Source organism: Podarcis erhardii, assembly GCF_964252035.2.
Source record: "Podarcis erhardii genome assembly, chromosome: 8".
Taxonomy (NCBI): domain Eukaryota; kingdom Metazoa; phylum Chordata; class Lepidosauria; order Squamata; family Lacertidae; genus Podarcis; species Podarcis erhardii.
Window position 1 is genome coordinate 39,910,687 of NC_138499.1, and position 14,772 is coordinate 39,925,458.

Genomic DNA, 14,772 nt, shown 5'->3' on the forward strand with positions numbered 1-14,772 from the left:
TTCCCTCACTACAAGAAGTAAGTGTTAGGTTTCTATTCTCCCACTGCACCTCAGATATGTGGGACTGTTAATCATCACATGTCTGTGTACATTCTAACACTAGCTGTTGGAGCACGAGAACGGATGTTTTGCCTTTCACTGTTCCGTTTTCATATTTCTGTTGTTCCCTTCTCTCTGGGAGCAAGAAGGAGAGGAGACATGTTCCCTTTTGTTCTGAACTTGTAAATAATAAAGTAGCTTTAGTGCTGCCCCGCCCCTGGGCCTGGCTTCTGCTGATGCTTTGTTTATTCTGCTAATGTGTGCCCTACTGTCGGAAGACATCGGTCACGTAGTCCTGTCAGAAAGGAGACAGATGATTTCTCCGGACAGTACGCAGGAGGGAGAACCAGGCAGGCAGGCATAATGGTGTTTGGCTGGACGCCCACCCTCCAGTTTGGACCGTATCCTGACAGTAAGGTTAAAGGGAACAAGACAGAGGGCCTTCTTGGTAGTGGCGCCCCCCCTGTGGAAAGCCCTCCTATCAGATGTCAAGGAAATAAATAACTTTCTGACTTTTAGAAGACATCTGAAGGTAGCCCTGTATCAAGAAATTTTTAATTTCTGATGTTTCTACATTTTTTCATATGCTGTAAGGTGCCCAGAGTGGCTGGGGAAATCCAGCCAGATGGGCAGGGTATAAATAATAAAATTATTATTATTATTAATTATTATTAGTAGTATTACTAGTATTATTATTATTATCTGCAATGTTTTCGTTGAGGGTAGCTGACATTGCTTCAAAGCAAGTATTATCCCATCCTTGCCAGTGCATTTTCTTGCCACTTTCTTTATCTCAAAAAGGTCTGATCTTTTGGGGAAGTGGGTTTGTTGTGCAAGAGCTCCAAATCAACTTTCATTGCAGAACCTAAATTTGTTGGGATGTGATTGAATTCCACCCCAAAATAGTGACAATCTGGAAGTGCCCTAGTCCTCCCCCCCTCTTGAAGCTGCTGGGATTATCAGCAGTCTGATATATAGACAGACTATAGAACTGGAAATTAAATTCTGTGCAGGAAAAAACACCATGATATATATTTGACCATACTGTCATACGTATAATGGAGAGAGGCAATTTCCTTTATACTGGAGTCCACATACTTGTATTTGTTCCCTAAAATTATGTTCTCCTGCCTCCCATCAACTCTTGCAAAGTCCCAAAAGGAAACCTTCAATAGAAAAGATTGGCTGTGATACCAAGGAACAACGCTGAGCCAAGCAAAACTGCATTGCTGTGGATGCAGAATATGGCGACACATGACCAATATCTTTAAAATGAGGCTAGCAATGACTGTGAATCATGACAGACACATACTATCTGAACTCCAGTGAAAGGGATTTGAGCTGGCCCCACAACTGTGAAATTCAATCATTTTGAAGGTTACTCAGGCCCTTTCTATGGTAGTTTTTAAGCAGGCCCTGAAGACCTCCCTCTTCTTATACATGCAGGTCCCACTATCCAAACACAATACATTCTAAGGAAATTGTTTGTAAGGTAAAGGTAAAGGTAAAGGTAAAGGTAAAGGTAAAGGTAAAGGTAAAGGTAAAGGTAAAGGTAAAGGTAAAGGTAAAGGTACCCCTGACCATTAGGTCCAGTCATGGACGACTCTGGGGTTGCGGTGCTCATCTCGCTCTATAGGCCGAGGGAGCCGGCGTTTGCCCGCAGAAAGCTTCCGGGTCATGTGGCCAGCATGACTAAGCTGTGAACCAGAGCAGTGCACGGAAACGCCGTTTAACTTCCCGCTGGAGCGGTACCTATTTATCTACTTGCACTTGATGTGCTTTCAAACTGCTAGGTGGGCAGGAGCTGGGACCAAACAACAGGAGCTCACGCCGTTGCGGTGATTCGAACCACCGACCTTCTGATCGGCAAGCCCTAGGCTCTGTGGTTTAGACCACAGCGCCACCCGCGTCCCATGTTTGTTAGGTTAGTATTTGCATAATGAGTTCACAATTCCCCTTGATTCCTATGGGGAAATTTCTAATCTGTTTCTGACCGTGGAATTTTGACCTGAAAATTATGGGAAAAAACTAGGAAAACCCTCTGAAACCTTGCCTTAAAGGCAAACAAAGAAAGGGAAAATGCTCTCTTATTTGTCTGATCTCTCCCCTCATGGTTTCTGGCAAAACAGCTACTGTAGACCAGCAAAACACAAAAATGAAGGTTTGTTTAAAGCTGCTGGTTTGTTTACACAGCTCTGGCTGTTTGGATATCTGAATCTGCAGTGTGTATAGTGAGGTTTGGGTACTAATTTCTCTTGTTTGAATAAGTGAAATTTCATATAACAAGCATCGGGATAGATGAATGCATCAAAAGCTCCAGAATCAGAGAGCGCATTCTGAATGCCATTTGGTGGGGAATAAGAAAAGGAGAAGCCAGTTCCCACAGACATCTGGTTGGTCACTATGGACAACAGGATGCTGGGATAGGCAGGTTGTTGGTCTGATCCAGTGGGGATCCTCTTATTGCCACTTGCTGCCTTTCCCCCAACAATTAACTTCTGGCTTCTAATTTCCTCTTGTCAACAGGGGTGGGAAGATTTAGCTGTTTCATGTACCATATTTAGAAGTCATGTTCCATTTAGGGCAAATGGAAACTATTAGGCTGCCACTTCCCCCTGCCTTTAACACTTAACAGACGCATGACCACTAGCCATTCAGCAAGAGCAGTCTTCAGTGCATCTCCTTGCCAGGAAACACAGAACCTCAGTCAGTGTGGGAGGAGAGATCTCAATAATAGGTACAGTGGTACCTCGGGTTACATACGCTTCAGGTTACACACTCCACTAAGCCAGAAATAGTGATTCAGGTTAAGAACTTTGCTTCAGGATAAGAACAGAAATCGGGCTCCAGTGGCGCAGCGGCAGCAGCGGGAGGCCCCATTAGCTAAAGTGGTGCTTCAGGTTAAGAACAGTTTCAGGTTAAGAAGGGACCTCCGGAATGAATTAAGTACTTAACCCGAGGTACCACTGTACAATCACAGTGAACACTTATGCAATTTCTATTTATTTCAGTGAGGGTCTGCAGGAAGAGATTCCATCAGCTTTGGCCGCAGACATTCCTGGGCTGGGATAGCTTGACCATAGCAGTCCAGGCCCTGGTAATCTCATGACTGGAATGCTGCCGTGCACTCTCTGTGGGGCTCCCCTTGTGGCTGGTGCAGAAGCTGCAGTTAGTGCAGAATGCTGCAGCATGATTGGTGACAGCATATTAAAACTTCTGCTCAAAGACCTGCATCAGCTGCTGATCTGCTACAAGGTATTCTGATTAGCATATAGAGCCTGATCAGGCTCTATATGGGCCCAGTATACTTGGGGAATCATCTTACCCAGGCTTCTCCAACCTTGGCCCTCCAGATGTTTTTGGCCTACAACTCCCATGAGCCCTAGCTAGCAGGACCAGTGATGATGGGAATTGTAGTCCCAAAACATCTGGAGGGCCAAGGTTGAGGAAGCCTGATCTTACCCCTATTTGACTGCTTTCATCTGCAGAGCTAGCACTTTTAAAAGTGCCATGTTCATTTGATATCTGTGAGGAGTCCATCTTTAGTGTAGCAGCACATGTGCTCTGGACTTCCTGGTCTATGAACACTGAGCAGGAATTGTCCTTCTATTGTTTTAGACCCCAGCTAAAATGTTTTTATTTCAGCCAACTTGTTCAAACTTTTAATTCAGTTATGTAGACTTGGTTTTTTTTTTTTTTACTTTTTGCTGATTGTATTTGTTTATTGTTGATAATTTGTATATTACTGATGCATTGCTGAATAGCACAGCTGTCAAATTTCCCCTTTGTTTAAGGGAAATTCCCTTATTCCAAATAGGATTCCTCACAAGAAAAGGGAAACATTGACAGCTATGCTGAATACAGGGGAGAGTCCAAAATGATTCAGGACACAATCTAATGTTAAGTTCAGCTGACAAAGAGGTTATAGAATACTATGCTGGAGTGCCAGCTATATTGCCATTGTGACAGATATGTTCAAACTGTTTAAATATTGTGATTTAATTGTTGTAATCCACTCTGGGACCTTAGGTTGAAGGGCAGGTTAATAATAGCAATAATATGGTGGCAACATGTGCCAAATACACTAGGTGTATTTGTAGCAAAGCTATACTGTGGGAATAGTTGAAATGGGGGGTGGGACAGAGTTGTGGGGAAGACATGGGCAGCACAGGGTGAAGCACCATTATTAGCCTGTCTGCAATGTACACATCTCAGATTAACCATGGCTTATGTTTTCAAATGATATGGAAGCTGGCCTGAAGGTGAACACATCAAACAGTAGTAGAAGCCACATATGAATTGTTGATAATATCATATGTAAAGTACTTTGCTTCAAACACCAGCAGTGGTAATGCACTGAATGGCAATGTGCACATAGCCTAAGGCAAAACCAGGAACCTTGGGCAAGGATTAAAGGGTTGATTCAGAGTCTGTATTCTAGGGCCACAGTTAACGACAGTGGGCTCCCTTGAGTGAACCTGTTATAGAAAGATAGAATATGCACTACTGTACAAATAATAATGTAGCAGCAAAACACCTGAACAATATGAAATGGTTCACATTCAAGACATTCATCAATTATCTATAGAGAAAATTATCAAATTCTGCTTTCAATCTCACTTAAAATAAACTCAGAAGAGAAAAGGAAAATGCTACAAGAAGTCACTTACACTGTAAAATTATAAACAGAAAAAATGGAAGTGTGTGGTATTTATTCCCCAAACTATAGCCTGGCATATAATAAATGCAAAACAGAAATGTCAAAATAATACTGGATTGTTCTTTCATAGACTGTGATAATAAACTCTGCTTAGTATGAATTAGGCCAAACAAAGCAACAAAGCTATTTTAACTGACCTATTTTAACCTCACCAGCATTTGCAAATAAAAGCTAGATGTAACCGACTCAAAGAGCTAAACTAAGTCTCATGATGAATATTTTAAAAGGTCTTTAAATGTCACCTAGTAAGGCTTAAAATATTTCTTTAGCAATTTAGATTGTGGAAATGTGAATAAGCATACAGTATATGTAAATTTACCTAATGAAAGGATAAAAATCCTTCTGTTTACGTAGGGATTTAAAGCTATTGATCCAGCTACTCTATCTTTGTGGGTAAAATACTAAGATGGAGAAGAAAAAGGGAAATGGAGTCTGGGGAAGGGAGAATAAGTCCAATAGGAACCTGGCCAAGGGGTCAGTACCAGAGAGGATTAACCTAGAAACTAATAAAGTAAAGTCATTGTCGGATAGCAAAGAACGAGGTTAGGATTAAGTAAAATAAACTAGAAGCAAAAACAATTTCAGGCTGCTAGAATCCAAGTCCAGGAGTCTTGGTAGGATTTGAAACCTAGACTGTCAAGTAGACAATAGACAGTTAATGTCCTGTGGAAATATTAGAAAGCAACAGGAAGAGGCTTCAGGATCTGATACAGGCTTAGAGTGTCCTAAAGCGGAAGGAAGGAAGTAGGTTATGAGGTGAAGCAAGGGCAGTGAATGTTTACATGGACAGAGAATTACTGCAGGAACATCACTACAGCCCAGACATTCTGTACTACTTCCTTGCCCCACCTCTTCTGTGCCCATAAAACAAAATAATTCAACTGGATTGATTGATTTAAATGTGGCAAATTAGCTTCTTTGAATATAGTTGTCTCCTTAATAAAATAAAGAATACCAGAGGAAAAGGTTGGAGGGATTCCTTTTAGGGCAGTTTTATAGAGAGGAGTGGGGTTGTTTTCTAGCGGCAGGGTGTGTGTGCATAGAGTAGAGAAGTCCTTACTTTTGGCCACTGGAAAACCCCATCAAAACAACCCCATCAAAATGACTCTGCACTCCAGCAGTACCACTTCTTAAATTTATTAAATTACTTTCTGTAACAATGAGGACTAGAAATGTGCACTTTAAAAACGAAAGGTGAAGTCCTTAGGAATTGGTGACATATAAGGGCTCTTGATTGGAAGGGAGAGTCAGTGATTCAAGGCACGCCTGGTGTCACACAAAGGCTGTGTTGTGGGCTTGCTGTCTGATTTTTGTGAACAGGTCTGCCACTGTGGTTTTTGCAAAAAAAAGTTTCCAGATGGATGCTGAGATTTGACAAAAGAACATCAGTGTTCCTTGAATGGTTGTGGATGATCTCCTGAATGAGCAATGCACCTGTAGTGCAGGACTCAGAGAGACACTTAGCAGATAACTGGGTGGGGAAAAGGAGGAATTAAATATAGAAACAGGAAAGTGGTGAAGAATGCTACAGTGTTTGAAATTTACAGCACTACTTCTCTTTCTTAAGCACTGCAGCTTTTAAATTGTTTTATCATGACTTCATAGGTGGAGAAACTGACACAGCAGCAGCTTCCTAAATTTTGTACTCATGGCAAAATAAAATTCTTGTGTTTGACTTAGGAATCAATTGAGGGCACATGGCATTACTCCCTTTAACAGTAAACTCAGTGCTTCTGTAAGGACTGACATGGAGCTAAAATGAGACCACCGAGAAGTAAGAAAATCAAGTTTTAAAAGGCACTATTGGACTCATTTTCCATGCTGGCGATAGACCTGAACAGGGCCCTAACTATACATTATGATTTTGCAGCAATTTTTTTTATTGCTATTATCACATATAGGAGAAATCGCATTGTAGACATTGCCACCTCTCTGAACCAAGCATTAGCGATGCAACAGCATTAATTTAACTCATTGCCCCTCTCTTTTCATTATCCCAAACTTTTTCTTACCTTGAAAAACAGCTGAGCTGTGGTGTCTTCATTTTCATCTTCTGTATTTGTGCTCTGTGTCCTGAAGGAAAATACATATTGCCTCCACACTGATAGGTCATAAAAGGGCATATTTCTAAATCCAATTCCACACTCCGTTTTCTTTGGAAAATGTCAGGTTTTTTTTTATAGAAAATATACTTCAAATCCAGACACTGAAGCAAATGAAAGCAGCGTAAGATTAACTTCTCCTTGAATCAATGGGACAAGTATCTGATTCTCTTGAAGTTTATTCAATCTTTCCTGCACTGCTTACAGCTGGGAGGGCAAACAGGATTATCTGTTGTCTGTGCAGCTCCTTTGAATTCCACAAAGTATTAGTCCAAGTATTAGTGGATTGCTTTAGCTTGGTGATTGCAAGTTGATAAAGATTCTAAAACAACAACAAGAAGAAAAATGAATCCTGATACAGAATATCTGATGAAGCATCTAAACTCATTGTAGCCGTGACAATTAACACTGAGAGCAAAGCAGCATTGTTCAGTGAATTGGTTTTTACGTGTAGTCCTGTACAGAAAAGATTAGGCATAAGGATGACACAGTTCCACAGGGATTGGAACGTGACACTGAACTGCTGAGTCCAACTTAGACCAGTGGTATTTGTCAATCACAGAGTAGCCAACTGATTTAACTAATCCTTCCAGTCTAAATGGAAATGTGACTTTAGCAATATAAGTGAACACTGAGAAACTTCAGGTAGCTTATTAATAGGTCTTTGATCCTAGCTTAAATATCACAAAAACAATTTCTCTTTCTCTCTCTACAAATAAGACCTGATTAACCGGTTGCATTAAACCACACCATTTAAATTATATGTATCCATCATCCATTCTGCCTAAAGGTGGGAGCAGAAGACTACAGAATGAAAACCAGGTTAAATTGTCATAATGGATTCATTCATTAGAACCTGTTAATGATATGACCACTTTAGTCTGTCAGCAATACTTTCATAATTATATTTGTGACAAATTGGTGGCCTTTGGTTTCGCTCTGTTCTGTGCTTGCTATAATCTAATTACAGCAGCACAGTCTTTCGCAGACATTATGTTTTGCAGAACAAAATCCCTGTTAGCTCAGCTTTTGAGAGTGATTTATATATTTTGTGCATTTTTATGTATTATGTTGTACAGGAGGCTGCATGGTAGTGTGGGGGTTGTGCTGGACTTCAACCAAAGAGAGAGAGACAGGCTACCCTGTGGCCTACCAAATATTGTTGGGCTCCAAGCCAGCATGCCATTGGGTCAAGGATGGTGGGAGCTGTAGTCTAGTGACTCCTGCAGAGCCACAAGTTCCAGATCCTTGCATAAGTCAAGTCTGTTGGCACCCTTAACACCATGAAGGGTGGGGACTAACAGATGGGCTGACCCCAAGTTATTTTATACATTCTGGGTGAGATCCAAGATCATGCCAGCAAAAGTGACCAGTCTTGCCCTTCCTCTCCTTTTCAGCCTTCTCCATACTTTGCTCTAGAGGGCCGCTAACTCCCTGGAGCAGATTTGGAGACTGAACAGCCGGCTGCAAGAGTGGAGATGAAGGGGGAGTCTTGTTTGCACAAGCAGATCAGCTGCACAAGTGGGGATTACCCTCAAGGCCCTGTCTACCCCCCCCCCCCGATAACACACATGGGAGAAAGTGATGTGGAAGAACATGTGCATGCAGGAGAGCACCATGTGCGCAATTGGAATTTAGTGGCAGTAGGTTTAGCAAGCCAGACAACCCAAGTGATTGCCTTCCCAGGAAGTAAAACACCTGCAGCTACAGCAGCAAAACGAAGCTTGAGAACTGTTGATGTTTTGTCATATACTGTAATCAAATGAAAACATATGAAGGCATACATCAGGAAATACGGAATATTGTTTCATCTCATTAAATTGCAATTTGTGTTTGGTGAAAGTATTTGAACTTTTGCTTTCTCTGTAATAATAATAATAAATTATCATATTATTGAGTTTTGTTCCATATGTTAGCAGTTCCCACCGGAAGGTGTGCCCTTGGTTTACATTACATAAAACTGAAATATGTCATTTGAAGACTGATACTCTGTCTGATTGCAACCCTGTACCTGGCAATTAGTCTCACTGAATTAGGTGCAATCCAGAGAAACAGAGAGAGAGCTCTTTGTGTATTGTGGGCCTTTTATTTCCATTTTGAACATTTACTTTCCAAAATGCACAAGAGGGATTGTTATTATTATTATTACTTGAAATAATGGGATGCACAGCTATAATAATAATGCAGTGGTACCTCAGTTCTTGAACTTAATCCGTTCCAGAAGTCCGTTTGACTTCTAAAATGTTCAAAAATCAAGGTGCGGCTTCCAATTGGTACGGCTTCTGAAAAACGTTCGAAAACCGGAACACTAGAAAAACATTCGAAAACTGGTTTTCAGTGTTTGTGAGTTAATTTGTTTGTCAACTAGGCTGTTCGAGAACCAAGGTTCCACTGTAATAACAATTTTATTATTTATTCTTCACCCATCTGGCTGGATTGTCATCTCACCACCACCCTTACCACCCCCCCACACACATTAACCCTCTAGAATAATAATTTAATAATTTATTATTTATACCCCGCCCATCTGGCTGAGTTTCTCCAGCCACCCAAGGTATCACTGTATCCTACTTTTAAAAGACATCTGAAGGCAGCCCTGTTTAGGGAAGCTTTTAATATTTTATTGGGAGCTGCCCAGAGTGGCTGGGGAAACCCAGCCAGATGGACGGGGTATAAATAAATTATTATTATTATTATTACTATTATTATTATTCCTACTCATATTGAAATACTGCCCCTCAATGAGGCCAGACTTAGATTCATAAAATGTTTAGGGGTATGTGTACCCCTGCGTCCCCCCAGAAAAAAGCACTGAATACAGGAGTTTGCAGATGTAATCTCAGAGCCACTGTCTATAACCTTTGAGAATTCTTTGAGAACAGGTGAGGTCCCTGCAGACTGGAGACAGGTAAATATTGTCCCCATCTTCCAAAAGGGGTAAAAGACCCAAGTAACTACCAACCAGTTAGCTTGATGTCAATACAGTGGTACCTCGGGTTAAGAACTTAATTCATTCTGGAGGTCCGTTCTGAACCTGAAACTGTTCTTAACCTGAAGCACCACTTTAGCTAATGGGGCCTCCCGCTGTCACCGCCACTCGATTTCTGTTCTCATCCTGAAGCAAAGTTCTTAACCCAAGGTACTATTTCTGGGTTAGCAGAGTCTGTAACCTGAAGGGTCTATAACCTGAAGTGTCTGTAACCCGAGGTACCACTGTACCAGGAAAAGTCCTAGAACAGATCTGTATATGAGCACTCAGAAAAGAATGCTGTGATTACTACAATCCAGCATGAGTTTCTCAAAAACAAGTCATGCCAGACGAATCTCATTTGTTTTTTGACAGAATTACAAGCTTGGTGAATCAGGGAAAGGCTGGGAATGTAGTGTATCTTTATTTCAGTAAGGCTTTTTGACAAAGTCCCCCATGATCTTCTTGCAGAGAAGCTGGTAAAATGTGGTCTGAACAATGTAACTGTTGGGTGGATTTTTAGCTGGTTGACTGACCAAAACCCAAAGACTACTCACTGATGGAGAAAAAAGTGACAAGTGAGATGCTTGTTATTGTTCAACGTCTTTATAAATGACTTGGAAGAAGGAATTGAGGGGGTGCTCATCAAATTTGCAGATGATACCAAAATGGGAGGAGGAGCTCCCATTTCTGTCTGCCGTAGAAGACAGAACTGGGATACAATATGACTTTAACAGATTGGAGAACAAGACCCAAACTAACAAAATGAATTTCACTAGGGAAAAATGTCAGGTTTTAAGCAGCTGCACAAATATAAGATGGGCGACCCCTGGCTTGTCAGTAGTACACGTGAAAAGGATCTAGGGGCCTTATAGACCACAAGATGAACGCGAGTCAACAGTGTGATGCAGCAACAGCAAAATAAGCTAATGTTCTTCTAGGCTGCATCAACAGAAGTAACAGTAACAGATCAAGGGAAGTAACAGTACCACTTTTCTGCCTTGGTCAGACCACACCTGGAATGCTGTGTCCAGTTCTGGGCGCCACAATTTAATAAGGATACTGTATGGACAAGCTGGAACTTGATGATCAAAGTTCTATGTTTGTGTACGTGCGCGCGCTGCGGGGAGGGCGAGTGCATTGGAGGTCATTGCGTTACTAAACTTGCCACGGACCAGGCTATATGATTGTTTTATCGCAGCTGCCTGCAAATGCTCTCTTAAAACTCTCCCATTAACCCTCCAATAACGTTAGAAAATAAAAAGAAAAGCGTTCTGTGACGCTGAAAATAAAAGTTGCGTCTACACAGCGTTCTAACGTACCGGCCCAGCACGCTCGCCCTCGCGGCGTCCCCCGCCTCCTCTTTTGGCTAACGTTTCCCGCTTCGCGAACGGTGCCTTCCCGGGACCCGTAGCGTCGCCCTATCTCGGCCGCTGTTGTTGTCAGCTGAGCGCAGTCACATGACCGTGAGCCTCGGCTGTCCCTCTTCTGTTTAGCTGCTGAGTCTGGGTCACCCGTTGCTGCTGCGGATTCCGGGGACTTCATCGCCGGCCTACGAAGCGAGGGAAGTAAGTGAGGCCTGCAGCCCCGGGAGCGGGACAGGGGCTGGAGCGGAAGGCCTTGGGGTGGGGCTGGTGGGCACCGGGAAGCTGGCAAGGAAGCTGCGCGCTGCCCCGGAGACTCAGCTGGAACTCACGGAAGGCCGCCCCGTTCTCGCCTCCCGGGCTACCCACGTACCCGCTCCACGCAAAATACTCTCAGCTAGGAAAGCTCTTGCGGATTCCCAGCATCTGTTTAAGCGGCGAGTGATTATCTCCATACCGCGGGGAAGGTCACAAGCAGAGCAGGGTGGTTCTCTATTACCTCCAGGCTCTGGTACTTGGGAGGCATTACTGAGGTTCTGGCTTTTTAACCCCCTTGCTGTTGTGACTAATACCAGTCTTTGCTAGTCTTGGAATCCATGAATTTGATTGCTCTCCTGTACTCTCAGCTATAGGGCTAGATGTTCTTTAAGTGGTGCAGAAAGGCCACTAAAATAAGTGCCAAGATGGAGATGCTTCTACACATATTTAAAAAAAGCAAAACAGCCCAGGGCCACTCTGATCTTGGAATGGGAATTGTCTAGTTATTTCAGTCTTTCTATAAGAGCTTTGTTTTTCTGAATCTTGCTGTCCTTGAGCTTACTGAACCATTAGGTTTTCTCTCACCACTTCGTTAAATGTTTGTGCTCCTTGTAATCATACCAGTACTGCTAATGACTTTTGGAGTACATATAGGTGCACTTAGGTTGTATGCTAGAATGAAAAATGGTTGTTCAGCTTCCTTCATCTGAGGTAAGACTTGATCTTGTTGACACTAACGCAGAGGGCAGAAGGAAATGTTTCATCCAATAACAGTCATTGCATGTTTCCAGTGGAAGGGAGGAAACAGTTTATATGGATTTTGTGTGTAGGCAAATGGTCCTGATGAAGTTTGAACAGGTTCAGTCAGGCTGAGTTATCTAATGTTTATGGAGAGTTCTGCCCTAACAATGATTTAATGCATTAAAAACTCAGGCAGCTTGTTTTGGCATCAGAGCTGGACTAGGCCAGACACCCCCTAAGAAAGTAGAAAGCAGAAGTGGTGAAGGTCATACATTCTGGTATTCAAACTATACTTCCATTCTGTAAAAAGAAAAGAAAAAAGTATCACTTTAGGATGATGTGCAGTGCAATCTTGTTCATGCAGCACAATCTTGTCATGCTTGAACTTGTGCTTACAGCTAGGAAGGGTGTACTGTATAGGGTTGAAAAATTGGAAAGTTACCCCTTAGCTAGAAAGGGGAAGTGACATTGGTTATAGGTCACAGGAGGTAGAACTCAAGTTAATCCTTAGCTGCTGGTCAAAATTACTTGCTGCCCGAACCAGAAACTGTTTGTCTCAAAAATGAAACTGAGTTTTGTTAGCAGACTGAACCTTATTTGGCAAGAAATCTACAGTCTCAAATGTGCAGATCCTTTCTGGAACAATGCCCATGTCACATAACACTGAATAGTTTATGATAAATGAAAGGGCATTCTGCACATTGTTTCTTGTGTTGTTGTTGATTTATTTACTTTTCTAAAATGAATTAGCACTATCAAAGTAAATATAAAAGTGTGATAAGCCCCACTCCATCCTAATACAATAATAAAAAATACCCAGCATCAAAGGAGCTATATCCCACTGGGAAGGATTTTTTGAATTAATTGTTTTAGCTTGGTTGGAATAATTCTTCAAGAGATAAGGAGGTGATCAAACTTTTCTAAGTAGAGTGTTCCACAAAGTAGCTGCTACCTCGGGGGGGGGGGGGGGATTGCCCTGACCCAGAGCTGATCGAATGTGAGAAGCGAGAACACTCTTTCTCTCCAAGCTCTCTCTCGAGTTGTGTGTGTGTGTTTGAATCTAGAGTATGTGTGTTCCTGACTTTGGGATTAGGGATTCTGCTGGTTTACTGTCTGTCTCGTTGCCCAGCAGTCTCCCTGTCTGAACTGATAAAGCTGATCTTGGAGGTGGTGCTGAGGACTCCCAGATTGCTGATGTTGGGGGACTTCAACATCCATGTTGAAGCTGTCAGCTCTGGGGTGGATCAGGACTTCATGGCTGCCATGACGAGCATGGGGCTGTCCAAACGCTTGTGGCAGGTCACACTCTAGTCCCTATTTTCTTGGTTGAGCAGGAAGAAGGTGATCTGAAAGTGAGGGATATTGACATCACTTCTTGTCAGGTCAGATCACTTCCTGTTGAGATTTAGGCTTTCCATTGCATCCTCATTGTGCTGTCCAACAGAGCTTTTCCTCCCAAAGGAGGTGATAGAACTGATGGTAGCTTGCAGTGATTTGTTTGCAAAACATCGCTTACATCCACTGGGATCTTGACTCCACTATTACAGCAGATAACCCTCAAGGGGTGTCCAGAGCACTGTCTAGTCCTGTTGTTTTGGATGACTTTCAGTTGGTAAGGCTTGAGGATATTGACAAGGTGCTTGGATTGGTCAGAACGCCTGCTTGTACTCTGGACCCCTGCTCCCCACCACCCCGGCTGATAAAAAACTAGCAGAGAGGGGACAGCTGGCTGGGCCAAGGAGTGGATTAATACCTTGTTGTGGGAGGGGGTGGTCTCTGCCTGCCATCTCCTATATCATACAGGTAAGGGAAGTTATGTGGATTGCCAAAAAACACCCCAGCCTAAGTTTGGAATATTCAAAACTGCTTTATGTATTGCATGAATATCTTTTCAAAGCTAATCATGTTGTATATATTACTGTAATACTTCTGCAACTATGTGGGCCTTGGACTTAAAAAGAAAAATGTTAGAGGATGTTTGATTCCAAATCAGTGTACAGTCAGGATAGCATAATATATAATGCCTGGAAAATTGAGGTGTATGCAGAATAGACTTCAGTGAGCAACTGTAGAAAATAAGCAAATAATAAGGTACGCAAATGCCTGCACCTGGAACAATCCCGTGGAATATACAGACTTGTAAACCTCATTAATTTCAATGTTAAAAAGTTAAGTACATGCTTAATTCTTTTTTTAAGTCAGTGGGGTTTAAACTTTTGGATGAAGTATAGTCACTTCTTGTAGGTTTAGCAGCTTTATAAACACAGTTTCAAACTCTTGAAATCACTTTGTTCAATGTAAACTGATAGCAGCCTTTATTTTCTTAACAGGTTTTGAAATCAAGATAAAAATGGATATCCGGGGTGCTGTAGATGCTGCTGTCCCCACCAATATCATTGCTGCCAAAGCTGCTGAGGTTCGGGCCAACAAAGTGAATTGGCAGTCATATCTCCAGTAAGTTAGTATCTGGGCACAGGTTCCCAGAAGGAGTATATATCTCTAGGCTTCTAAACTAGTTACAGTTTTTATGCTCATGGAAGGTCTTGCATGCTGTTAGGAGAACTGGGAAAATACTGAGTT

At 42.2% G+C, this 14,772-nt stretch overlaps 2 protein-coding genes across 4 annotated transcripts in view; one reads left to right on the forward strand and one right to left on the reverse strand.

Annotated features, from left to right (window-relative positions):
• The window catches only part of RGS20 (regulator of G protein signaling 20), a 46,147-nt gene extending 34,913 nt beyond the window's left edge, over window positions 1–11,234 (reverse strand). For 2 of the 3 annotated variants that reach the window (XM_081874767.1, XM_081874772.1), the window contains exons 1-2: window positions 11,152–11,234; window positions 6,772–7,183 (exon numbers count right to left, since the gene is read on the reverse strand). In XM_081874767.1, coding sequence (XP_081730893.1) covers window positions 6,772–6,882 — 111 coding nt within the window. In that variant the 5' untranslated portion in view covers window positions 6,883–7,183; window positions 11,152–11,234. Of the gene's footprint in view, window positions 1–6,771; window positions 7,184–10,818; window positions 10,838–11,151 lie in introns of those variants that run through there. The other variant, XM_081874768.1, reaches the window with a different exon arrangement.
• Window positions 11,235–11,271: 37 nt separating this feature from the next.
• Window positions 11,272–14,772, forward strand: part of ATP6V1H (ATPase H+ transporting V1 subunit H) — a 33,556-nt gene continuing 30,055 nt past the window's right edge. Inside the window, exons 1-2 of the mRNA XM_081874469.1 lie at window positions 11,272–11,397; window positions 14,523–14,646. Of these exons, the coding sequence (XP_081730595.1) occupies window positions 14,543–14,646 (104 nt within the window). The 5' untranslated portion in view covers window positions 11,272–11,397; window positions 14,523–14,542. The remainder of the gene's footprint in view (window positions 11,398–14,522; window positions 14,647–14,772) is intronic.